The sequence below is a fragment of the Gouania willdenowi genome, chromosome 16, assembly GCF_900634775.1.
Source record: "Gouania willdenowi chromosome 16, fGouWil2.1, whole genome shotgun sequence".
NCBI lineage: Eukaryota > Metazoa > Chordata > Actinopteri > Blenniiformes > Gobiesocidae > Gouania > Gouania willdenowi.
In genome coordinates this window covers 4,219,702-4,246,144 of record NC_041059.1, presented here as the reverse complement: position 1 = coordinate 4,246,144, position 26,443 = coordinate 4,219,702, and the positions used below count along the sequence as shown (strand labels likewise).

The following is a 26,443-nucleotide window of genomic DNA, read 5'->3' as shown; positions in this document are numbered from 1 at the left end:
ACATTTTTTTTTTAATTATTATTATTATTATTATAGTAAGTTTCTTTCTTACTATGAATTTTATAATGTTAAGCACTTTGAGATGACTGTTGTATTCTGCGCTGTATAAATAAAGTAGAATTGAAGTGAATTAATTACAAATATTTTAGACAAAAATGATAACTATATTTTCAAACAACATGCAATATACAGATAAAATGGAGAAAAAAAAATGATTCTCTGTATGTACGTGTGTGCGTGTGTGTGTATGTGTGTGCGCGTGTGTGCGTATGTGTGTGTGTCCACACCCAGTGGGAGATCCTGGAGGTCTTTCCAGAGACCACACCGGGTGTTCGTCCCCCACTCCCCCCTGGACCTACAGCTGGGTCACCGGGTCAGGGTCCTTCTTCCCTCCGGGAGGATCAGCACAGGGACTCTCCGGTTCCTGGGTCTCCTCCAGGGGGAGCCAGACCTCCAGCTGGGGGTGGAGCTGCTCAGTCCTGAAGGAGGAATACAGGACGGAAGCAGAGAAGGACATTCCTACTTTGAATGGTAAACGTTTTATTATTATTTTATTTTATTTCATCGACAAATAAGTACAAGCATAAACAAATCTGGCATTTTACAATTTACAACAAAATACCAAAAATAAGAAGTTGCCAAGGGAACAGCAACTTAAAGCAACTTATCATTTGTTAAATTAACTGAAGATTAAACAGTATAATGGTAAACAATCATAGAAAAAAGATAAAACAATAAAACAAAAGAGGAAATATTGTTTGTGCATATTTGAAAAAAAAAAAAAACATAAAAAATGAGGCAATAGTTAGCAATAATTAATCAATATGTCATTCATTAAGAATAAAAAAGAGATGAAAATTAAAAATACACAGTAATGAACAATAAAGTTCAAGGAAATCCTTGACGTAAGTGGAAATTTAAATAAATTCTGGCTATCGAGTTCAGCGGGGAAAGCTAAGTATATATGGTTTTGTTTGTGCTTTTACATTTTTTGGAGTTTTTAAAAACTTCATATACAAATTAAATTCATTTAAAAAAACAGTACATTTGTGAGATGACTTCAATACTCTATTTTTGTGGATAAAGTATTTGGCTAAACATTAAATGATGTTACAGTAGAGTTCCTCATTTAGTTGTCTGTTCATTTCCAAGACAAATATTGACCTGGTCAAAGTTGACATGTTTTATTTAATCTCTGTCAATTGCAGTAAACCTGGACACGGAGCCTTTGTGCCATTCCACAAACTCCTGATGGTCTGGGAATAACAGAGGATATACAGGATCTCATTACTGGAGGAGCTGCTTATGGACCCATGGAAAAAAAAAACCAACAGTTCTTCTCTCTAGTCTGATCATAAAAAATACTAGATTATTTAAAATAATACAAAAACAAAGGTTTCATTTATTCACATAACTGTTCTTCAGGAAATGTACTTTGATCTCCTTACATGTTTCAACTTTCAACTGCCAGTCTTCTTCAGAGGCGTCTGATGATGTTTCCTTGACATCCGCGCAATAATTCCAGCGTATTGTTTTTGTCTTATTTTTGAATAATATGTCGAGGTCATTTATTCAGACAAACGTTCTTCAGAAAATGTACTTAGATCTTCTGACATGTTTTGACTGTCAACGGCCAGTCTTCGTCAGACGAGTCTGCTGATCGCTTTGATGTTTCCTTGACTTCCGCATAATATTTCCAGAAAGTTTTTTTTTAATTATATGTTAAGGTTTGATTTATTCAGACAAAAGTTCTTCAGGAAATTTACTTTGATCTTCTGACAATGTTTCGACTGTCAACTGCCAGTCTTCTTCAGAGGCGTCTGCTGTTCGCTTTGATGTTTTCTTGACTTCCGCGTAATAATTCCAGGAAGTTCTTTTCGTCATCTTTTTGAATAATATGTTACGGTTTAATTTAGTCACAACTGTTCGTCAGAAAATTTACTTTGATCTTTTGACATGTTTTGACCCGTCAACTGCCAGTATTCTTCAGAGGTGTCTGCTGGTCGCTTTGATGTTTCTTTGACTTTTGTGTAATAGTTCCAGCAAGTTCCTTTTGTCCTCTTTTTGAATAATATGTTATGGTTATGTTTGTTCAGACAAATGTTCTGCAAGAAATTTACTTTAATCTTCTGATATGTTTCGACTGTCAACTGCCAGTCTTCTTCAGAGGTGTCTGCTGATCGCTTTGATGTTTTTGTGACTTCCACGTAATAACTGAAACCTTTACATAACATTAACAATGAAAAGGATAACATCTCTGTGTGATTGAATGAGAGAACCGTTAGAGAATGCAATGAATGTAGGTCTGAAAAACCAGTTCAACACACGCCTAAAAAAATCTCCTCTCATCTGATAATTACATTTAAACTTTAGCCTTTTTTTGTCATGCCTTCAGGAAGTGGATTCCAAACTTAAAAGAAAAAAACAAATTCCTTCCCTTCCTCATAGTTTGGGTGGGAACGAGTTCATTATCTCTACAATCATTTCATCAGAAAAAAGCAAATCTAACCTGAGGGACTTTTCTCTGCTGCTCAACTTTATTTTCTTGTTTTTTTTGTGGGTTGCACGTTGGTTGCACATCAAGAATGTACAGGGTTGAGTTCTAACAAGATTTTGTGAGTAACGCTGAAATATGTCAAGAATAAAGTCAAAATGTCAAGACAAAAATTTAAATTTCGAGAATAAAGTTGAAATATGTAAAGATTAAAGAAAAAAAAAAAGGATTCATGTTGAAATTTCAAGAATAAAGTTGAAATCTGTCAAGATTAAAGTCAAAAATAATTTGGGGCAAATAGGAATAAAGTCAAAATGTCGATCTTAAAGTTGAGAAGACGAGAAAAGTCGAAATTTAAAAAATGAACTCAGATTAAAACACATTAACAGAATTCACATGGCTGTTCGTAACTTTTAAAGGTTATGTTTTAAATTATTCATGTCTAAAAAAAGTATATAAACAAAAACATTTTTAAATGATCAAAAACAATCACAATAACAAACAATATACAAAGACTGATCAAAACACACAATACAACATTGACAATCAAGAACCAAAGAGGAAAAAAAGCATTAATACAGGAAAAAACGAGTTCTTCTAGTAATTTTGTGTTTTTCTGTCATTCTCTGTGTGTTTGTTGTCTTGCTCATTGTGAGGCATTTTGTGCATTTCTATTGTCCTTTTGTGTATTTTTCCTGTAAAATATGTTTTTTGGAGTCATATTGTGTATTTGTGTTGTCATTTTGCATTTTTTGGGTTAATTTTTCATATATTTCTATTGTCATTTTGCTTGTTTGTTAGTACTGTGATTTAGCAATTGTGTGATTTATGTGATTTATCTTGTCTTTTTGTGTACTTTTGTCATTTTCTGTAATTTTATATATTTTCTGAGTAATTTTGTCTATTACTGTTTGTTTACTTTGGGGGTCGCATTAAATTAGACCAAGGACCATGTGGCCCCCATGCGGCCAGTTGCCTATGTTGAGTTAAACTATACTTCAAAGTTGGGTTTAACAAAGAAATTCTCTCTCTTTTAGCTCATAAACAGTGTTATTTATCTCTTTAAGGACTTTGAACAGATATTTGCCAAAAACTGTTCAGAAGGAAAAACCAGTGAAGTTATGAAGAGGTGGAGCATTCAGTCCGTCTGTGGCTATTGAGGAGTTACGGAAACACATTAGGGCCAGTTTGGATGGAGTCTGTTGTATATGGTGAATTGGCCCTAGTCACCTTCTGTAGATTTGACTTTATTAGCAAACCCACTTTTATCACAATATTGTATTTTAAGTTTATTTTCGAAATTTCAACTTCATTCTTGATTTATCCATCAAAATTGGTCCTGATGATTAATCCACCTCCGTAAACTTACAATCTTATTTTGCTATCATAATAAAACCCACTGATTTGAACGCTCGGGGACCGATTTTTGATTTGGGGTCCAGGGGGGCCCCGAAAGGAAAAAAAAACCCTGAAGTCAATTTCTCATTTATTTGCAAGTCAAATATTATGACAGTTGGTGGTACCAAATCATTGGCACATATACCAATATATAAATGGGGCCCATTACCCCGTACGCATTTTTTTTATTTTATTTTTATTTTTTAAATGGGGCCCGGGGCCCCACCCCTCATTTCTGGTAATTTCAAAATTTATGGGAACATAGTCGTGTGATATATTGTTTAAAAGATAATTCAACGTATATTACGATTATGCCTCACACAATTCAATTAGGGCCCCTAGAGGCCTTTTGTCTGTTATTTCCATCAAAGTTGTTTTTTCATTTATTTGTGTGTCAATTATTGCGACAGTTGGTGGTACCTAATCATTGACACACACCAATATATGAATGGGGCCCATAACACAGTATGTGCCAGGGGGGCCCCATTTTTAAAATTACTACTCCTCCGTTAATGCTAGTTGAATCGGGTTGTAATTTGACATGATATTCTATGAGCAGATGTCTACAGCGTCTCGGAGACCTTTTTTACTCGGTGGAACCGAGTCCTTTGACTGAATTCTCGGGAACGTGGTACGTTCTATTTGGTGCGCAGACTTTCCGCAGGCCTGGCCGTAGTTCATCAGAACTTATTTTTAAATAAACCACCGGTTTCATAAAAGCGCATCGTCAGCATGATAATCCCTTCAGCGAGAGTACAAACTTGTTGAGTGTGTTTATTTAAAGGTAAGTGAAAAAGTCAGGAATGAGGGGGAAATAATTCCTAGTTTGGGACTCACGGTTGTCAGATTAAATTAAAAAAATAATTGAGGTGATGGATGTCAGGATGTTACAGTTGGCACATGTGGTTGTATTTGTATATACATAATGTTGAATTTATTAACAGTTAATGCTCACTTTGTGAAGTAAACAATCATTTTGGACTTTTAGTTTTACCACCGGGGTAGAATTATTAATTTTGTGTGTGGCATTTCCATGTTCTAAAGTCTCAATATTTTTTCTCCTGTAAGGGACAGCACGTGTGATTGAGTTTTGTAGTATGGCTTGTTTAGGGCAAGGGTTCTCAACCTTGGGGCCAGGACCACATTTGGTGTCTTGAGACAACAGAAACTAATTTAAAAAAATGACAAAAATACCACATTTTAACGTATTTTCATTACTTATTCTTGCCATATTTTTGCTCCTTTTCATGCATTTCTGACACTTATGATTTCTCAATACAATCAACCAAATTGCATTGACAAAAAGAACCTAAAATCACATAAGTTGACCCATTATTGTCACTTTTCTCATATTTCACCATATCATGCTAATTTCTGACAATTTACCCACCTTCACAATTTTTCATACCCTTTGTCAGTTTAAACTAATTGTTCCTACTTTTTAAATTACATTTGCCACATTACGTTACATGCTGTTCTGAGAAGTAGCAAAAGCAACGACTCCTACAAAGAGTATTTTGATACAAAATAAGCTATAAAAACATATATTCAGTAAATCAATTTAGGCGTTATTGTCATTTTCCATATTGCCAAAATAGAAAACTCATATCTTGAATCTCGATATATCGCCCAGAGGATTTCTACGGCAGTCTACTTCAGTTCCACAGAGCACAATTATCTAAATGTGTCATCACTCTGATCATTAACAATAATTCCAATTCATCTTATTTCACCTTCACTTCCTCCACCAACTCAACAAAGGCAAAAAAACACACTGAGCCTTCACCGTTAGTCACTGTAAAAAACAAAATAAAAAAAATTGTTCAGATCTGGAGATACGATTGTGAAATTCAGTTTAGTGCCAATAAGGAAATAAACCTGATATAGACTATGACTCATTAAACTGAACAGGACCATCGAAAACAATCCTCAAACACAATAAAAGATGTTTTATTATCCGTGTTTCATTACAGCGATAGATACAGTTACAAATGATACATTTCTGTTAGTACAGTAACTTTCTTTCATCCAGTTACGTACACAGTAACACTGCAATAAAAGGATGTAAATGTAAATTATGTTGTAATTTCAGCAAATTTATTTTGTCTTTTTGCAATAACATGTTAAGGTTTCATTTTTTTAGAAAACTTCTTTTTTTAGGAAATTTACTTACATGTTTCGACTGCCAACTGTAATTCTTCCTCAGAGGCGTCTGCTGACTGCTTTGATGTGTGCTGGATCAAAGAAGTCATCGAGATCAAGAAGCAGAGCGCCAATATCAGCAGAAGATGGGGGAACATTTTTACTCCCACATTAAAGCAATCAGCAGACACCTCTGAGGAAGACTGACAGTTGACAACAGAAACAGGTCAGGAGATCAAAGTAAAATGTTGCTATTGCTAAGGAAACTCAAACACGTGGAGTGGTCACTACGTGCAAGGTTAACCCAAACACGTGCGACTGGTTGCTATGTGCTAAACTAACCCAAACATGTGGGAAAAGTTGCTACATGCTATCTCAAATATGTGGGACTGGTGGCTACATGCTAAACTAACCAAAACATGTGGGAAAAGTTGCTACATGCTATCTCAAATATGTGGGACTGGTGACTACATGCTAAGCTAACCCAAACATGTGGGGAAAGTTGCTACATGCTATCCCAAATATGTGGGACTGGTGGCTACATGCTAAGCTAACCCAAACATGTGGGACCGGTTGCTTAATGCTAAATTAACCCAAACATGTGGGCCTGGTTGCTATGTGCTAAGCTAACCCAAACACATGGAGCTGGTCGCTACATGCTAAGCTAACCCAAACATGTGGGACTGGTCGCTACATGCTAAGCTAACCCAAACATGTGGGACTTGTCACTATATGCTAAGCTAACCCAAACACATGGGACTAGTTGCTACATGCTAAGCTAACCCAAACATGTGGGACAGGTTGCTATGCAAATTTCCTGAAAAAAGTTGTCTGAATAATTTTAACCATAACATATTACACATTATATTGTGCATGAAATGTGCTGTGGAAATATAGTTTGACGACACGACCATGTACGATATTATAGTCGTGTGTACAAGCTTGAGAACAACTTTCCATGTTTTCTTTGTAATCACATTTTAGTATTTACAATATTAAAAACTAATGCTGATTTATAGAAAAAAAAAAAAAATAATAAAGACGACACTTCAAAATGTAGTAGTTTACCTAGTGCTGTTGATTTACCGCCTTTCAAAAATAAAATCAGAATAAAAGTCAACCCAACTTCCACCACAGTTAATTAAGTGGCGGATGCAAACTGTTCTGGAGAACTACACTGAAAACGGAAGTCATCAAACTTCCGCATTCGTTTAGTATGAGAACTTTGATAAGTCACATTTCATGCAATATGCATCAACAGTCAATACTCTAGAAACTGAACTATCATGATTCTAGAGGGACTTTTTTTCTAATCCAAAACATGGATGTCAGGGAAAACTTGTAAAAGTGAGAGTCAACAACCAAAAAGGTTCTTAAATATCATGACGACTTTATGCACAACATTTACTTTGGTTTTAGAGGAAGTGAAACTCTTCTTCCTACCATATGCTCCGTCCAAACCTACGTCTCCACAAGCTTGAACGCACATAGGACTGCAGTAGTAGTGTAGTGATGTAGAAGTCGCATTAAGAAAAAGTGTTTCATATACCACAAAAGAGTAACCTTTATACTATAAATTAAATCAGAGATCCAATTTTTTCTTACATTTCCGCATGCAGTTACGGGCCAATGAAAATAGTAAAAAAAAAAAGTCAATTTTTTTTTCAGATTTCAAGATACTTTCTCCCAAGAACCAATACATATATGTGACAAATCATTAGTGATGTGAACAGTCTATGTTCATAGCTCTAAGCTGATCAAATTACAGGGAGCTGAGGCGTATGCTAAGTTGTTTACTGAAGGCCCAAACATGTTACAGACCCAAATTTGAGGAGCTGGCATGTCCACCAGATAGGATGTATAGCAGATGTTTTATTTATATATTCTGCTACAAGAGGTGGAGCTATATTATTATAGCATATTTCAGAATCCTGTGTGATGTAGGTCCTGAGATATTGGAAGCTGAAAATGGAAGAAAAATGAGGACGTGCAAAAATCAACACCCCCCCCCCACACACACAAGAATGTACAGTGTGTCTATTGGATTAATGAGGAACAATTGGTTTTTTGAGACCGAAGTGCGTGAGATGTTCTGAAAATTTGTTGAAATGACTCGGAATGATCCAAACCAGTATCAAGTGATTATCGCAGTTTCACTTTCCCGGCTGTGTGTGTACAGGCTACGTTCACACTGCAGGTCTTAATGCACAATTCAGATTTTTTTGTGTGATTGTTCATATTACATATTAAATGCGTCTTCAATCAGTTTGATATGTACAGAAGTAAATATAGAGGCGTCCAGTGTAGAACTGTGTGTCACGCTGAGAAAAGTTTCTTTCCAACAGAAGTCAGCACTTCATAACTATAAGGAAAGTGAAACAGAAGAGATCCAGGTTTATCACTGCAGCCGTTAGCTGTGATACTGCTACATCTTTACAACAAAGTGTTAGGATGCGATGGAGTCGGATAGAAAGCACTTCAGCGGACGGAAAAAATGGATACGTATCGGATATAGGACTACATATGAAAGTGGCCTGAGTCCGATTTGAAAAAATAAAAATAAAAAACTGAACAGATCGGATACAGGTCACATATTGGCAAAAAGATCAAATTTGGGTCATATGTGCCTGCAGCGTAAATGTAGCTTTAGACTTCCATAGGTGTTACCCCCGCCTGACGCCCAATGAGAGCTGACAATAGGCACCAGCAGACCCCCGCAGTCCTGGAAAAAGGAGCAAGCGGATCAGAAAATGGCTTAATGGATGTACAAACTAGTTGCTAGGCTAAGCTAAGCTAGCAAGCTTAATGAAGTTGGAGTGTTTCACTTTCACTCGCTCTCTTCTGTGCATATAATCGAAGCTTCGAGATGAGGTCAACAGACTAAACTAATGTTTAAAATACATCTACTGCTCAGAATAAGTCACTCAGAGCTTTCATCTTCAGTATCTCTGCAGCTATTTTCTCTGGCTCCACCAGATGTGGGAACTTCGCCATGACTGTATCCACATGCTCGGGGTTAAAGATGCTTTGCAGCTTCTTGCGTAGCTCTGATCTTTTTGCGTTGAATGCACTAGTAGACTCATGATGCTGCTGGCCCCAGGAGTTATACTGATAGTCCTGATATGAGCTGCTGGAATTGTGAGAATACGGAAGGCTACTTGATGATGTGGATTGTGGCAGCCCCTGAAAAGGATCTGACCAGTAGGTTTGCTGGTGATGGACGGGTGCGCTGTAGTGAGGATGGCTGGGGAGGCTGTGGTGTTGGGAGAACATAGGATGAGGAGGAGGGTAGGCGTCATAGTTGGTGTTAGCAGGATGCAGCTGGTGGGCTTCAGAAGGCACTGAGGTGTGTGTGGATTTGGGTGAACGACGAACCCCCTTCTGCCTGTTGGAATAGGAAGCGTCAGAGTACTGGCTGTCAAAAGAACCAAGGCCTGAATCCAAGTACTCATGGGATGAGTCGGCATAGTAGTGGTTCGGCATTGCCAGCCAGTCTCTGTGACGCTGACCTCCCATTGTAGAACCATTAGTGGGATTCACACCATTTCTCGGGTCGTCCCAGTACAGATGATTGTTTTCACCAAGATGTGAGGAAGAAGAACCCTGATGATCTACGTCAGAGTCTCTGGAATGCAAAGGAAGGCCAGGCTGAGGCTGTCTGTGCCTCGACAGGACATTTCGTTCTTCTTTTACAGAAGAAATCTGGGCTTTTTCTCTCAGTTCATCTGCCAGTGACAGATAGGACTGGTTGGCTCGCTCAGGATGATAGAACTTACATTTGATGCCATAAGTGCACTTTTTGTCTGGAACACGAGACAAACAAGGAAAGAAATAGTCATTAGTCATCAGATAAACTACGGCCAACTTCATTATTATGGTGATTAATTATAGATCAGTATCACTGATTACCAAATTTTCATAATTATTAGAAAATGTATATGTGGAAAAAATAGACAATTTCATTTAAACTAAACTATTAAATGACAGTCAATATGGTTTTTGTGTGAAAATAAATACTCAACAAATTTAGCAGTTACAAAAATAATAGCAGCAGATTTATGTATTCATGGATTTAAAGAAAGCATTGATAAGATAGATCATTCTATTTTGACTAAATGGTATTCGTATGAGTAAGGAATTGTTTTTAATTGGTTGAGTAGTTACTTTAATACCTACAAACAATTTGTTCACTTTGGCGGTTATAATTCAAAATGTATGAACATTGAATGTGGAGTACCCCAGGGTTCGGTTCTAAGACCTAAACTGTTTATATTATATATTAATAATAATTGCGAGGTCTCAAAAATGCTGTACTTTGTGTTATTTACAGACGATACAAATTAATTTTGTTCAGGAGATGATTTAAAAACTTTATCATTCATTGAAAAGAGAATGCTTGAATAATAAATAAATTAATTTAATAAAAATAATTTATCACTGAATTTAAAAAAAATGCGCGAAAAGAACTACAAATTTAGCACTAACAAAAATAACAGAGGAAATCTCAACAGCAACATGAGTTTCATGTCCCTTGATTAAAAAGTCACTAGATTTGATGTTGCTTTGGACCATAATCATATAGTAATCATTAACGTGAACCCTTAAGTAGCCTAAAGTAAAATAATTACAGCAGTAAAGTGATTTTACAGCATGTAGTGATTTTAGTGCTTTCTTCCTGTAAGGGACAGCACGTGTGAGTGAGTTCTGTAGTGTGACTTGTTACGGGGAAGGTCTGGGTTAGATGCCCTCATTCATCCATCCAACTGAGCTTTACATGCTGTTCTGAGAAGTAAAAGCAGCAACTCCTAAAACAAGTATTTTCATACAAAATACGATATATAGTGATATATGCAATATTGTAGTTTTCTATAATATAATACAGCCTAAATTAAAACATAAATGGATATATGAAGCACGTGTTTATTTATTATACTTAGCTTATATACAAGTCAACAAATTGCTTATTTACTGTTAATTTCACGTTGCTTGTCTTTAAGTTAGACATTTACATTTTATTTTCATTACATATTTTCATTCTCACTCATGTGGTTCTCTGGTATTCACTAATGACTTAGACACATTTCTTGCAGACTTTACCACCTTTAACACGTTTTGAAAGCAGTGTATATTTGTGGCGCTTGTGATTGGCTGATTTTTTACATCTTACGTCGTTCCTTCCCCCGTCGTAGACGCTGAAATCTCAGTTATAAATCTAACAGAATGTGTAACTGTGTCCCATCCTGCTGCTCTTTAGGAAGGTAAACTCTCTGTAACATTTTACAAGATATTTATGTGTTCTGTTCTTTGTTTTTTTCATCGGAACAGCTTATTACATCCATCCATCTTGCATCTGAGTTGTTTCCGGGTTTGTTCCTGCTGTCAGCACTGGTCTCGCAAGAACTGCCACTCAGGCCATTTCAAGTGGCATTTCTCGCAAGATTAGTGACGGCATTCAGTTTAGAGAGGCAGAGGAATTTTTTAATTTATTTATATTTTAATTATTATTACATTAAAATACAGGATACTTACGGGAAAACACTAATACGGGACAATGGTGGGAAAGAGGGGTAAAATACGGGAGTTTCTAGGCCATGACGGGATACTTGACTGGTATGTTTATTCCCCCTTTCTTTTTTTCATTTAGGGTTAGTTAGTTTGTAATGTAGTTGACGTATTAATATAAACAGAAGTACAAGTGTGTAGCGTCTCATTGGCCAGTTTAGGTTACGTGGTGCACTTATCACTTTACCTAAACTGGCCAATGAGGGGCATTGCGTACGGATAGAATGCCGGTATATTGATACGTATTACCTAGTGATAGCCACTGCCTTAAAATAAATGAACAAATCCTTTTAAAAGTCTCAGTGGAGGCTGAGCTGACACTGGTTCAGCTTTGGATCCTCGCGCCCTGGTAATCAGACATCGCTACATTCATCAATCATGCAATGTTGTGCTAAACAGGTTCTTCCTCTGTACATATACAACAGTGTTCCCCAGAGGGGTGTTTCATAAAGCAGGTTATGTTCAAACTCTGAGTATGTTCGGGCTCAAATGAGGGAAACTGAGTATCTCATTCCTAAACGCGAGGTATGTTCTCTGAGTATGTCACCATGGCAACATTGTCCGTGAACTAAACCTGGTCGCTGGCAGGTTTTATCAAAGAAACCTGGCTCCGCCCACTTGAACACCGTTTCTGAACACTTTAATAAACCTTAACACTCTTCTCTGAAACACATTATTAACATCACACACTACAGATGTGCTCACATCATTACTAATGTTGTGTTGCTTTACTTTTTTTTTTGTGTGCAAAGGGTAGTTTTCTTTATAACATTGTGGATGTAATATATCTATATCTATCACTGAACCCAGATGACTATGGTCCCATTGAGGTGTTGTGTGACTGTTTAGAAAAAGTAAACTGCTGGATGAGTGAAAACTTCCTTCAACTAAACCATGACAAGACGAAGGTGATTGTCTTTGGTAACAAGGAAAAGAGGACAGCTGTCAGCAATTATCTTGAGTCTCGATCTTTAAAAGCTAAAGACCAAGTCAAAAACCTTGGTGTTCTGATTGACTCAGATCTTACATTCAGCAGTCAGATCAAATCTATCACAAAAACAGCCTTCTACCACCTAAAGAACATCTCCAGAGTGAAAGGTTTAATGGCTCAGAAAGATCAGGAGAAACTGGTCCATGCTTTTATCTCCAGCAGACTGGACTATTGTAATGGTCTTCTGACAGGAATCCCCCAAAAGATCATCAAACATCTACAGCTGGTTCAGCACGTTGCAGCTCCGGTCTTAACCAGAACAAAGAGGTCAGAGCACATTACTCCAGTTTTAAAGTCTTTACACTGGCTCCCAGTCAGCCTCAGAATAGACTTTAAAGTTCTGCTGCTATTGTATAAATCTGTGAATGGGTTTGGTCCAGAATACATCAGTGACATGATAGTCAGGTATGAACCCAGCAGGTCTCTCAGATCTATGGACACAGGTCAGATAGTGGAGCCCAGAGCTCACAGTAAACATGGTGATGCTGCTTTTAGTTGTTATGCTGCAAAGAAGTGGAACAAACTGCCAGCAGAGCTGAAGTCAGCATCACATGTGAACATTTTTAAATCAAAGTTAAAGGCACTTTTTTTCTCTACTGCATATGATTGAGAGAGAGATTTTTTGTCATGTTGTTGATGTAATGATGATTTTACTGATGATTTTAATTGATTTTACTGATGATTTTAAATGTTCTTATTGATTTTAAACAATTGAATGTTTTATCATGTAAAGCACATTGAGTTGCCTTGAGTATGAAATGCGCTATACAAATAAATTTGCCTTGCCTTCCCTAAGTTGAGGTTGATCTGCATTAAAACATCTACTGACATCTGTAGTAAAGTTCACTGAATACAAACCTGTGGATAATATAAAGGAGGAGTCATCTGAATCCACTTTTAAGGCCCGATTGTTGTTTTATATTGTTATACAGTTACATCTGTAAATCACACATCTTTGACGTTATGATGTTGCAGTAAATTGTGACGCTGCTCTTGGAAGTGATGGGTCATGGGTTTGCGTTCCGAGTCAGTGTTTTTTTTTATGACATTTTTTAGGACGTCGAGATGACTCTGGTGACAATATTACATTAAAAATCAATATAAATGATGTGATATCAAGCGGCAGTCACTGTCTTTATAGCCAGTGTAACAGGAGGGCTCTCTATGTATCCATCCTACGCTGCTGACACATCTCATCAGACACATTTTATTCATATTATTCACCGCTCGTCATGTCACTCAAGCAATAAAGTGACCAAAAAGTGTAACTAATTATGGGTGATTTAAGCCACTATAGTCAATGAAGACTGAACGCACCTTTAGAACAGACTCATATTCCTCAAACACCGGCTTATTTCACCCATTAGGGTGAATAAATCACTCTATTCCGTTTGGTTGTCATGGCAGCTTGAGTAATCTCTGATCCATTGATGATGGCTTTTTATCGTGCACGTCAGTAACCCAAGGTTTACATACTCAGGGTTGATTGACCCACTTCATACCAGCTATAATGGAATCAGATACCCAGAGTTTCCCCATCGCTGGGTATGTTGACCCAGAGTTTATGGATAAACTCAGAGTTTGTTAACCTCTTTTATAAAATATCCTTCTGGTGATCCCAGTCGAAGCAGTGCTCCTCTAATCCTTGTGCGTGTTGCATGCAAGGTGACACTATGTGATCCAGCCCGGGAGCAGCTGGGTTTATCAGTGCGTTTATCAAGTACTCTGTTGAAGGAAAGCCAAAAAAAGTGGTATCAGTAAAAACGTGGGCTTTTATTTAGTTTTAATTATTATTATTATCTATTTTCATCTGTACTGAAAGCGTGTCTGCTATTGCTGAAATAACAGCTGAGGATAGTTTAATACTTTGTTTTCATTCCCACATTAGGCTGTGCTGTAGCACAAATCCGCTCAGATTTGCATACACGCGGTCAGACCAAACGTGAAAACAGATCGCAGCATACGGTCACGTCACAATTGATTAATATCGAAGCTTGTGTGAATTTTGGTCGAAAGCACAAATGGTTGATCAATGAGGGCCATTATGTTGAAGTGTGGGGTAAGTCCAAATGTAAAACCTTGCATCCTGAACCAGGAACAACATTGAATCCTTTTCCTTTTGGAGTGACCCTGTCTTACCATATGGACAGAGTTGTCTCTTATGCTCCACAGGCAGAGGCTTCTTCCTCAGGAAGTTGTTAAGATTGGGTCCATGGCGTCCCAGGGGGTCGTCGGGGGGCATAAACCTGAACCAAAGGGAAAACCCCATCGTTACGTATAAAACGTAATGGTTATCCATTAAGTATCATTGACAGGAACCGTAAACCTACCTGTCATTTACAAATGAGTACATGAGGAGCCTCTCCTCGATGCATTTCTTCCACTCGGGTCGTTCTCCCTGTAGATCTCTGTAGGTGTCGTTGGAAACGATGACGCCGTCCGACTCATGCGCCAACTTCACAATGAAGCGGTCGTCATAGCAAACGACTCTTTTCCCTCCAACGCGACGGGAAGGAGTGAACACAACGATTTTCTGCTTTTCAAGCTCCGTCAAAATGTGCTGATCTGAAAGAACGAAGCAAAGACCAATTGGGGGAACGTTACACTTAACTGCTAGGTATGAACGTCATGTAAATGTTTTTAAATTCGTTGAAAAAAAAAATCAAGTTATAAACTACAGGTATTCAAAAGTAATGTCACTTTGAACAGTGAGGTCTTAATCCAAACTGGAGAGTTTTAATATAATTTGGTTGCCTTTTTTTCTTCTTCAATTTTTAACGGCAATGAAAAGGCAGATTTTTGCATTTTCAGTAGTTTGAGACAATGCCAAAGTGCAGCTTTTAAGGAATGTTTGATTTCAGATGCTGTTGGAATATAATCTATTCTTATTCCAGCGTGTTCGTTGAATAGGAAGGGTCACAGTTCAAATTCTTACTTGACCTTTTATTTTACCTGTTGTGCAGGAAGCAGTTCAATAGAGATCTCGGGCTCAACCACACCCTTCTAAGAAAAATACCTAAAACAGAGTCTTGAGCAAAATCAAAGAGGAAGAGCCCCAAACTTCATGTGCAGGGCTAATTTATGCTTTCCACTCACCTTTCCGTCATCCGTTTATCAGTTATTGTGCTCTTGTGTAACCTGACTCCAATAACTAATACAGACATAAAGTGTGGTTGAGCCGTGATAATCTCTTCAACATGTTATTCAACCACATCACAATGTTACAAAAGACATCTCAAGTAATTCACAAAGTGAGTTTTTAACTGTTTACACAAAGATTTCAATAATGCCATATACGGCATTGACAGTGGTCTTTGGAGAGAGCAGACGTGTTTTCATTTGCTCCGATAACACGACCTTGGCTACAGCTGAACAGCCTGAAAAATTGGGCCCACGACTGAAGGAAAATGGTGAAAAAACCGCAGGGAGGCCCTTCAGAACCCAATTCGGGTTTGGAAGAGGTCAAGGAGATGATACGCGAGGGTCTACGAAACCTATCTGCCGAGATAAAGTCGTTGGAAAAGATGCTGGAAAACTCATTGGAAAACCTACAAAGCGAAGCAAAGGTACTGAAAGAAAAGAATGAAAGAAATGCTGAAGAGATAAAATTGTTGAACGCCAGGGTTGAACAGCTGGAACAAAAGGAAAGAGAGAAAGATGTCATCATCACAGGCCTAAAGATAAAACCCAGGAGTTACGCGAGTGACGAAGAAACAAAATCGATTGAACAACAGGTCATTGACTCCCTGGAGTCGAAGGACATTGTCCTGAACCCTGACATCATCAACTCCTGCCATCTCCTGCCAAAGAAAAATGATAACAGAGCTGTAAAAATAACCTTCACGAATATGAAATTCAAAGGAGAACTACTGAAGCAAGGAAATAAACTGAAGGGAACGAAGGTGTACATCAATGAAAACCTGACGAAACAAAATGCAAGCATTGCATGGAAGGCACGCCAAATAAAAAAAGGAGGAAAAATTGTGAGGACGTGGACAAGAAACTGCAGGATTTATATCACACCACTGGGAGAAGAGAACGGAAAACCAATCCTCATCAAAACGATGGAAGACTTGGGAAAATACGAAGGATCCACCTAAACAACAACATTACTGATGATAATCATGGATATGGACCCAGATCTATATAAACACTGGAAACAAAACTCAGACTGTGATTATTTTACGGAGACTGAATTAAATGTGGAAACCAAGAGTAAAAAAGGTCTGTCATTTATTCATTTCAATTGCTAGGTGGTGGGGTGATTAAGGATTACATTAAATTTAAATTCAAAGTGTTTATTGTCATATGTGCAGTTAGAAACACGTTTTCCTGTACAATGAAATTACTACCTTGCTTATGAACTACGATATAATACAATGAAATTACTTCCTTGCTTATGAACTAAGATATAATAATGTGTTTATACAAGTTAAATCTAACAGTGGAAAATACAACACTGCCAATAGAACTAACAACAGCTGGATTAACCTTGATGTAGAGACAAAACAAGCTGCAAACTTGTGTGTCCAAAAGAGACATTCCCGAGTGGTGACATTATGGATGTCAAAACACCTTCGAAAGAGGAACTATTCTTGAACTGGAGGAATGCTAACAACGTCTGGCAGGGAACAAGGCCATCACGAACAACGATAGAGAGGAGGAGGAATAAAAACAAGACAACACTGACTACAGATGAGAATACACAAAAAAGGACTGTTCAGAACAACTCAAGAATGTTTGACCAGAGAGACATGTAAACCCATGTAAATTTGCGATGGTAAAACAGGGGACGGGACCCAGATAAGCAAACTGCTTCTCTCGTCTCCTTTTTCGGCATGTACAAAAAAAAAAAAAAAAAAGTGAATGTAACCATGTCGGAAATAAACTGAATAAATAAATAAAAATAAATAAAAAACTATTCCAAGGAAAAAATGAGTGGCTGCAATAGCTCAGAGTGGAAAATTACAACAAAATGTTGAAACAGGACATGTTTAGCTGCACTTGTCTTTGCCTTAAGCAATGGTTTTACTATGATTATATGGTGAAATCAACACCCCAATTGATTATTTAAAACCTTCAATGCAAACTGGATCAGTTACAATATCAACCAGCACCTTAATATTCGAATATTACAGGATTGTATATAGTGATATATAGTAGTGATGGATAATATTATTGACACACCGATAATTGCATTTGAACACGTTTCTTTGATTAAAAAGTTTTTTTTTCTTTTGGATTTGGGCCAAATTATGTGTAGTACTTTGGTTTGTTCTTATATAATTCAATTTAAAAAAGGATTCATCTCAAAATGCAGTTTTTTGGGTCTCAAATATATATATATATTGCATTCAAACACTTTGAAGTGAATTCATTTGATTGAAAATATATATTTTTTAAAGTGTTATTTTTGTTAACGTTTTTTGGTTCTTTCGGGTCTGTTGGGGTTGCCACGACAAGCAGATTTTGGTGTGGGCGTGGCTGGCCCGGTGGATCTGACAGCTTTGCTGGGTGTGCCGCACATGCCGGCCGTCAAAATCTGCCGGCATGTGCTATCCATAATATGGTACAAATACAAAAAAAAAAAAATGCATTTCTCTGGGTCTCAAATATATTTTCTTTGCATTCACACTTACTTTATTTTTTAATGAATTGCTGTTGTTGATTAGTAAACTTTTCAATAAAAAGTATTCAAATGCTCAAAAACTCAATTTTTTCCTGCATTCAAACACTTTTTTTTTACTGAAGTTAATTTTTTTTTTAGGCAGTGGCCATCTATACAGTTGCCGTATCAATATACCAACATTCTATCCGTACACAGCGCCCCTCATTGGCCAGTTTAGGTCACGTGACTAAGACTAAAACTAACCGTAAACCTAACCCTAAAATTTGTTGCGATATAGGGTTAAACATAACCCTAAACCTAACCCAAGGGTCTGCAACCTTTAATCCAGGTGAGATTAGGCAAATGGCTCCTTTAAGAGTAAAGTTATCCTGGAGTAACTTGAATTTGATAACACATGATCATGTGATCAACACATGCTAATAGCTAATTTCTTGCCACAAATAAAACATGCATATTTAACCTGCACATCATTAATAACCTCTGTGAAAAAAAACAAACTATTTCAATATTTTTTTTTAAAGCCAGAGCCACAGGTTGCAGACCCCTGCCCTGACCCTTAGATGCTACGTACGTGTACTTTGATAAACGTACCAATAGCACCGGGGGTTGTCCGTACGGCAACCGTACGAAAAGACACTTTTTTTTTTAACTGAAGTGAATTTGAATGCAGTAAACACATTAGGTTTCCTGCAGAGAATCTCTGCATGCAATTAAGACAAAAACACTAAACTACAAACTGAAAAACTTCCTGGCTTAGACGCAACACAGAGTCTCTGCATGGGTGTAAAACATGTACACTTAAAGGCACTTGTTTGACTGAAAGATTTTCCCTTACAGGGTGACTGATTCTACTTAACCTTTCAGTTCAGATGTTTGTTCGCTGTTAAAAACCCTTTCCAGGTAAACCAATGCAGGCTTAGAAAAAAACAGAAGAAAAAACTACTTCCTGGTGGGGCATTCCCTGAAAGGTGTGCGTGGGTAGATCTTTTTACTTCCTTGTTCACAAATTTAAAGAGAACGTTTGGATTGCTCCACCCAGGCCTGTTTGAAAAGGGTGACTGACTATTATGGTGTATGCATGAGTTGATCTACAAAAAAACTGTAACATTATCTGTCTGCAGCTGCCTCAGGGTAGGTTTTAGATGAGATTCAGCATCGGAAAATACAAAAAAACAATGAAAGTATAAATGGTAAGATGTTACAATAAAAAAAAATCAAGATTTTAAAGCAGACATGGGCAACTGTAGCCCTCAGTCAAATTTATTTGCAGTCCCCCCCAAAAGCAAAGCCTAAAATACTGTAATTAAAAGAATATAAAGCCCAACATAGTACGCAAAAACTATTCCAAAAATGCACAAAATGAGTCAGAAAAAATAAAATGACAAAGACAGACAGAACAACCACTTAAAGAAAGAAAATTATTGCAAAAACACACAAAACAACAACACTTGACAGAATAGCTCCAAAGACAAACTGTTAATTACACAAAATGACAGGAAAATACTGAAAACAACAACAAAAATACAGAAAGTGACCCCAAAAATGCACAAATAAACAACAAAAATACAAAAAATAAGAGGAAAAATACACAAAATTACACCAAGAACACCAAAAAACAAAACAGAAATACTCAAACAAAAAAAAAATCAAAATGACTCCAAAAACACGCCTTGACTAAAAACTGACAAAACATAAAAAACCACAAAGACAAAAAAAAGGAAAAACTAATGTTCCAATCAATTATTGACCTAGTCAAGGCTGTAATAACTTCATATCAAATACTTCATTTGGCATCTTATTTTTCAAAAAAATATAATAAAAACATTATATCTATAGTTAGGTCTAGAGTGAGGGGGAAAAAATTATATACAACATTTTTATGAAGAATACCGTTTTGGTACCAAAGCTCATAGGGTGTAAGTTTTTTTTTAAAAGTGACCCCAGGATTAAAAAAGTTAGACTTACGCCTACTCCTTTATATTGAACGTGTAAATGTTTTATTGAAGTCTTCACTTGGTGTTTTTTTGTTTTGTTCTTACATGTTCTAAAATAAATTAATCAAATCTAAAAATCTAATTAAAGAATCAACTTTGTTCTTCATCATGTCGACAAACAATAATGACAGGAGAGTGACAGGTAAGAATGTTTAAAACGGACAGAAATGTCACTCTGATGATGATAAATTATTTTACTTTTTCATTACGGTAAGGGACTGATACGTAGCGGGCCGTTCTTACCCGTTACAGGAGCATCTGCCCTGGGCTGCTCTTTCCTCCATGTAGGAACAAACACAGTAATGTTGTCGTGACCTCTGTCCAGAAAGAAGTTGACAGCCAGTTGTATTCCACTGCACGAGAACACTTCCTTGTTCCCATGGCTGTGAAAAACAAAAAACAAGCAGGGGAGGAGAGCTTTAATAAAAACACATGAATTAGTATAAACCATTGCCCCCCTCAAAAACTAATATAACTAATCACCTGAAACATTGCAATCTGTGCCAAAAAGTTCAAGAAAAAAAAGGAAATTCAGTGCACGTATGAAATGAACTAACGGGAAAAAACATTGAGTTTCATAATGTAAATAACATATTTCATATATAAATCAAAAACTAACTTAAACTAATAACCTGCATAAAAAAACAAATGTAAAAGTGCAGCAGTCAAAATACAGGAAATAACAAAACATTGTTTACAATCTGTGCCAAAATGCTTAAAAAACAAAAAAGGGAATACATTTTTTAAGTCAGCTATTGAACGTTTGTTTATTGTTCCGCTCCGTGTGAAGTGTGTGCTGACGTAAATTATTATTTTACACTTCAGTTCCGCGTTACATTTGAGCAGGAAAAATAGAGAGATAATTCATATATTTGGATGCCAGAAAAACAGCAGCATTCTCATATATGGGATCTTATTTTGAAAAGAGCATTTTCCGGTCTCACCATATTGGAAAAACAGGTGTTAATGCTAATGCTAACGCTAGATTAATGTTAACGCTAGGCTAATGCTAACATTAAACTAATGCTAACCTTAGGCTAATGCCAATTATTGCTAATGTTAATGTTAGATTATACTAACGGTAATGCTAGCTAAAGCTAATTTATGCAAACTAATGCTAGCTAATATTAATGCTAACACTAGCTAATGCTAAATCTCGCTAATGTAGTGCGACGAGAGCTAGAAGCTGCATCCTCACTTGTGTTTTCTTCAGGAAATGCAAATATTCTAGTTTCTTTAGGCTTCTCATTATTACTTTCTTAGCTAATGCTACATTAATGCTATTGCTAGGCTAATGCTAGGTTAATGCTATTTCTAGGCTAATGCTAGGTTAATTTTAATGCTAGACTAATGCTAACATTGGGCTATTGCATTGCTAATGTTAAAACTAGCTAATATTAACGGTAATGCTAGCTAATGCTAATTTATGGTTACACTAATGATAGTTAGTGTTAATACTAGCTAATGCTAGGTTAATGTTAATGTTAGGCTAATGCTAATACTAGGCTAATGCTAAGTTAATGCTAATCAAGGCTAATGTCAATGCTAATACTAGCTAATGCTTCTTTATGATAACGCTAATGATAGCTAATGTAAATGACAGCTAAAGCTAATTTATACCAACGCTAATGCTAGTGGTAGCTAATGCAGTGCGACGCAGGCTAGCACCTGCATCCTCACTTGCTTTTTCTTTATGAAATGCAAAAATTGTAATTTCTTTGGGCTTCTCATTATTACTTTCTTTGTTTAGTGTGAATGATCTTTATTGTCAATGAAAAAAGGATTTTAAGAAGATTGGCATGAAATTAAAAAAGCCCTCCTGTTTGTCATGCCCCACCTGTCATATCTCCATTCCCCACCAGGAGGGGGGCGCACCCCACACTTTGAGAAGCACTGGTGTAACTAAACGCCTCACGTCTGGGTGCTTTCGTTTAGAGTGGATGCGGGTGGACTGTGCTTAACATCAGAGATTATGAGCTGTGTTTGGCAATTGTGCATAGCAAGTAAAAACAAGCTCAGACACGACGGTCAAAGCTCAAGTCAGGTGACATCATAGGGGAGAGAGATGAGCATGTTTCATCATGTGACAGTAAAGATAAAATCATAACTGATATTCACCTCATGGCAACGTTACTGCCATCGATAACAATCGGCCTCAGACCCGTTTCGGCATCCCGATGTTGTGAAGAGACCCTGGGAGAAAGAGGGTGGAGGAGGAGGGGGAGTTCCCTTTGGTTCAGGTTCCTGTCGTCACCGTCACAGACAGAAACAGTGCTGGTGCAGTTCCTGGTCCGCACCAGTTCTCCCAGTACAGCGTTAGTGTCCGTGCTCTGGCCCAGTTTCCTGAAAGCAGCTTTGACTTCTACTGAGGAGTAACCCAGCTTCCTGAAGAAGTCCACGTTGAGATCCTCAATCTCTGATGCTGAGCTCGGGTTTAGGGGTACCTGATCCATCCTGAATGATCAGAGTTACAGCTTAATACATGCTGAGTGTCAGATAAATGATAAATATCAACATCTAATTCAAGAAAAAGAAAAGCTTAAATCATTTAATTTACAGTATTTTGCATCACTTGTGTCAAACTGAAGGCACAGGGGCTGAATTTGACCCTTTAGAACATCCAATTTGGCCCAAAAGAGAAAATTATTCTATTTTATCTTATTTTTAACAAGTAGCACTTTGAAGTTATTTTATGTAAAGTACATTAGTAATAAAAAAATGTATTGTAGTAGTAGTAGTAAAAATGTAGATTTGTGTTTTTAATAGGAAATAAATAAAAAAATAATCATTTCAAAGAAAAAAGTGTTTGATTGCAAAACAAATTGCCTTTGAACACGGTTCTTTGATTGAAGTGTTTTTTCTTGATTTAACATTTTTAATTGATTGATTTTTTTTCCCTTTAAATTGAAGCCATATTTTTGTATTTGGGCCATATTATGGATAGTAGATTTGTGTCTTTATTATTAAATTAAAAAAAAAAAAAAAAAAAAACAATAATAATAATCGCTTCAATCAAAGAAAAAAGTGTTTAGATGCAAAAAAAAATAAATATTAGAGACTCAAAAAAATTGCATTTTAACACTTTTCTTTGATTGAAAATGTTTTATTTTTTATGGTAAAATGTATTATTATTAGTAGTAAAAAATGACAAAACAAATCATTGTGCAAATTACCAACTATTTCTATTGTAGATATTTCAGTTCATCCAAATATACTAATTCAATGAAATTCCACAATTTTTACCAACACTCAGTTTTCCCATGCTTTTAATCCCACTATGGCAGTCATTTTAAATAGTTTCAATAGTTGGTGAAAAACCTTCAATTTTCCAAAATCCAGCAAATTTTCCTCAAATCACTACAAAGATTTTTGCCAAATTAAATAAAAATTGGGCACAAAATCAAAGAAAATTAAAGTGAATACCATGCAAAGACTGAAATCTGTCACTTATTGCCGACTAATATTGCTTTAGATATTATTTATACATAAAATGTTTAACGTAGTGCACATTAATGTTAAAATAGCTTGTTTTCTCGCCTAAATGATCAAACTAAAAGGAGTTTAACAGCCCTGGTCAACTTTCTTTATCAATTTGTTTTTCCTTTTCCCATTTATGATGTCATTTATTTCCTTAAATTGTTTCAGGAAGTACTCATCAAATGATTTATTTCATTCTAAGGAACAATGTGACCTTTTACATGTTCCTATGTTTGATGGCAATCCGGTTGGGACAACATTTAAGAAAATAAAATAGTTTAAAAAATGGAAAATATTCGATATGTTTACAGTTTATTAGAAACAAAATATAATAACTGAAGCTGAATCGGTTTAAAGAGGTTTTAAATATTTGATTTTTAAAACGTTACAAATATGAATTCCTTAATGCAGGGGTTTTCAACCTTGGGATTGTGACTCCATGTGGTGTCACCTGGAAAAAAAATTGGGGTCACCTGAAATTTCTAGTAATAATACAATTTTTAAAAAAATCATGTATTAAAATTATATTTTTAAATTAATTATTATCATTATTTTTTAACATTTATTTAATTAATTGCAGCAGTGTGCTTAGAGGCAAGGTTTTTCAACTTTGGGGTCGTGACCCCATGTGGGGGTCACCTGAAAATAAACTTAAAATGAGGTCGTCGGAAATGTCTAGTAATAATACAATTTAAAAAGAAATAATTTATTAAAATTATATTTATTATTACATTTATTTTATTAATTGCAGCAGTGTGCTTGGAGGTAGGGTTTTTCAACTTTGGGGTCGAGACCCCATGTGGGGGTCACCTGAAAATAATATTAAAATGAGGTAATCGGAAACGTCTAGTAATAATAAAAATAAAATACTCATTTTTATATATATATATATATATATATATATGGGGTTGTGACCCCATGTGGGTTTTTATTTATTCACCTATTTTTCACAAATAAAAAAAACAATACATTACATCACATAAATAGATATACTGTATAGTGCAGGAAGAGGAAGAAAGCTCAAAGAGAATAAACAATTATTATGGTTTTTCAAAATAAAACACCACACAATCTCAAACGTGTATTTATCTTCTTTCACTTTCTCAAATATAAATCTAGTTAAAATAAAATACAGTATGAAAATACCTGAACGAGCACATATTGTGCACTAATACTTGAACAGTATTACAAACATGATGAAAAAACAGATTTTTAGAGATATTTGGGATATTAAAATAGGGTCATGACATGAAAAAGGTTGTATTTGTGGGATTTCCTCACACATTAGGTTACAGTACGTCTTCTAAATCCTGATGGCAGTTCCTGTAAATGCATCAGAGCGAGTGGAAAACTTGGCTTTTGTAATATTTCGCTAAACAAACACTTGTTCATAGGTAAAAACACAACAAAGATTTAAAGCTGCATACATAGTGTATGATCACAGGCCTACAGCTCTTAGACAAATGTCACACTTCCTTGTGCACCATTACATTCCAATGAATTGCCTTTCCTTGCTTTGTTTTGTTTTTTCTATTGTGGAATTAATTAAATAAAATATCAGTTTTTAAAGCTGTAACTGAGGCTATTTCACAATATTCTGTATGTCCTCATCATGGACTTTAGATTTGTTGATTTAAAGCAACATGCGTCAGAGCAGAAATATACTGAAAACATACTGCAGATTATTTTTTATTTTTTTTTAGTTTTTTATGCCATGTCACCTTTTGGATCGATATGAGGTGTTAAATCGACACGTAGATCGACTTTAATTCATGGTTTTTATTCCTTATTTTCCTGTAAAAGCCAACAGTGTGAAAACAAAGTCGTAAAATGTATGAAGTGCAGCGCAGGTGAGAAAAGAAGAGGAAGTGCTTTCCTTAAAAAAATAAATAAATAAAAAAAAAAGTGTACAGGTAAAAGGTTCGTTTCTTTCTCACCTGCTCACCTGTCCACCGCTCGAGCCCAAGTCTCTCATGTCCCGCGTGCAGGACACGGGTCACTCGCACCATCTGTTTCTGATTGGGGAGTCTGTTTCCGTCTCGTGGGGTTGTGTACACCTGAACGCCCCGCCCCGCCCCGCCCCGCTCACGAGCTCCCCCTACTCTCTCTCTCTCTCTCTCTCTCTCTCTCTCTCTCTCTCTCTCTCTCTCTCTCTCTCTCTCTCTCTCTCTCTCTCTCTCTCTCTCTCTCTCTCTCTCTTTTCTTCTTCGCTGATTCTGGTGTTTCTCTGACGCTCACGCGCTGCTCACCACTTTTTGTTGTTGTTCTGCTTCCTTGTTCCTGTTCCTTTGTTCATGTTGTCGTTTCCTCTTTAGTGGATTTACTGAAAGTGACACAAATGAAGGAAAAACAATATAAAGATAATGAGATTTTCGGACCTCAGCAGCAAACAAAACATTTCACAACATTTATTTTCTTTGTTCAAGTCAAACACATAATTATTTTATAATTTTTTAATGGTACACGCAATACAAACGGTAACACAGGAAATTGAGCAATACAATAGTCTGCTAATACTGGGAAACTACAATTTACCTGTTTTTTTGTTTGTTTGTTTCATTGAACGAGTTAAAAAAAAACAAAAAAAAACAAACATTGAATATAATGTTAAGTTTGTGTTATAAGGATTTTTAAAATTATTGTAATTTTGTGTTTTGAGTGACCTCTGATCTATTGACAATATTCAAATCACTTCTTAAAACACACTTTTATCGTAGTCTTCCCTGATTTTAAGCAACTTCTTATTAGTTTTTATG

At 36.3% G+C, this 26,443-nt stretch overlaps 1 protein-coding gene across 2 annotated transcripts; it reads right to left on the bottom strand.

Moving 5' to 3' along the window:
* Positions 1-6,777: 6,777 nt before the first annotated feature.
* On the bottom strand, positions 6,778-25,753 carry zc3h12aa (zinc finger CCCH-type containing 12Aa). 2 transcript variants are annotated; one of them, XM_028471530.1, is made up of 6 exons: positions 25,625-25,753; positions 22,329-22,664; positions 20,454-20,593; positions 14,918-15,152; positions 14,727-14,833; positions 6,778-9,837 (listed from the first exon to the last, which is right to left on the bottom strand). In XM_028471530.1, exons 1-6 carry the CDS (start codon positions 25,660-25,662, stop codon positions 8,945-8,947), a joined length of 1,749 nt encoding a protein of 582 aa, XP_028327331.1. In that variant the 5' UTR covers positions 25,663-25,753; the 3' UTR covers positions 6,778-8,944. The 2 variants fall into 2 exon arrangements, with proteins under 2 accessions (XP_028327331.1, XP_028327332.1); XM_028471531.1 differs by having other exon boundaries at positions 25,633-25,753.
* Between the last annotated feature and the right edge of the window lie 690 nt (positions 25,754-26,443).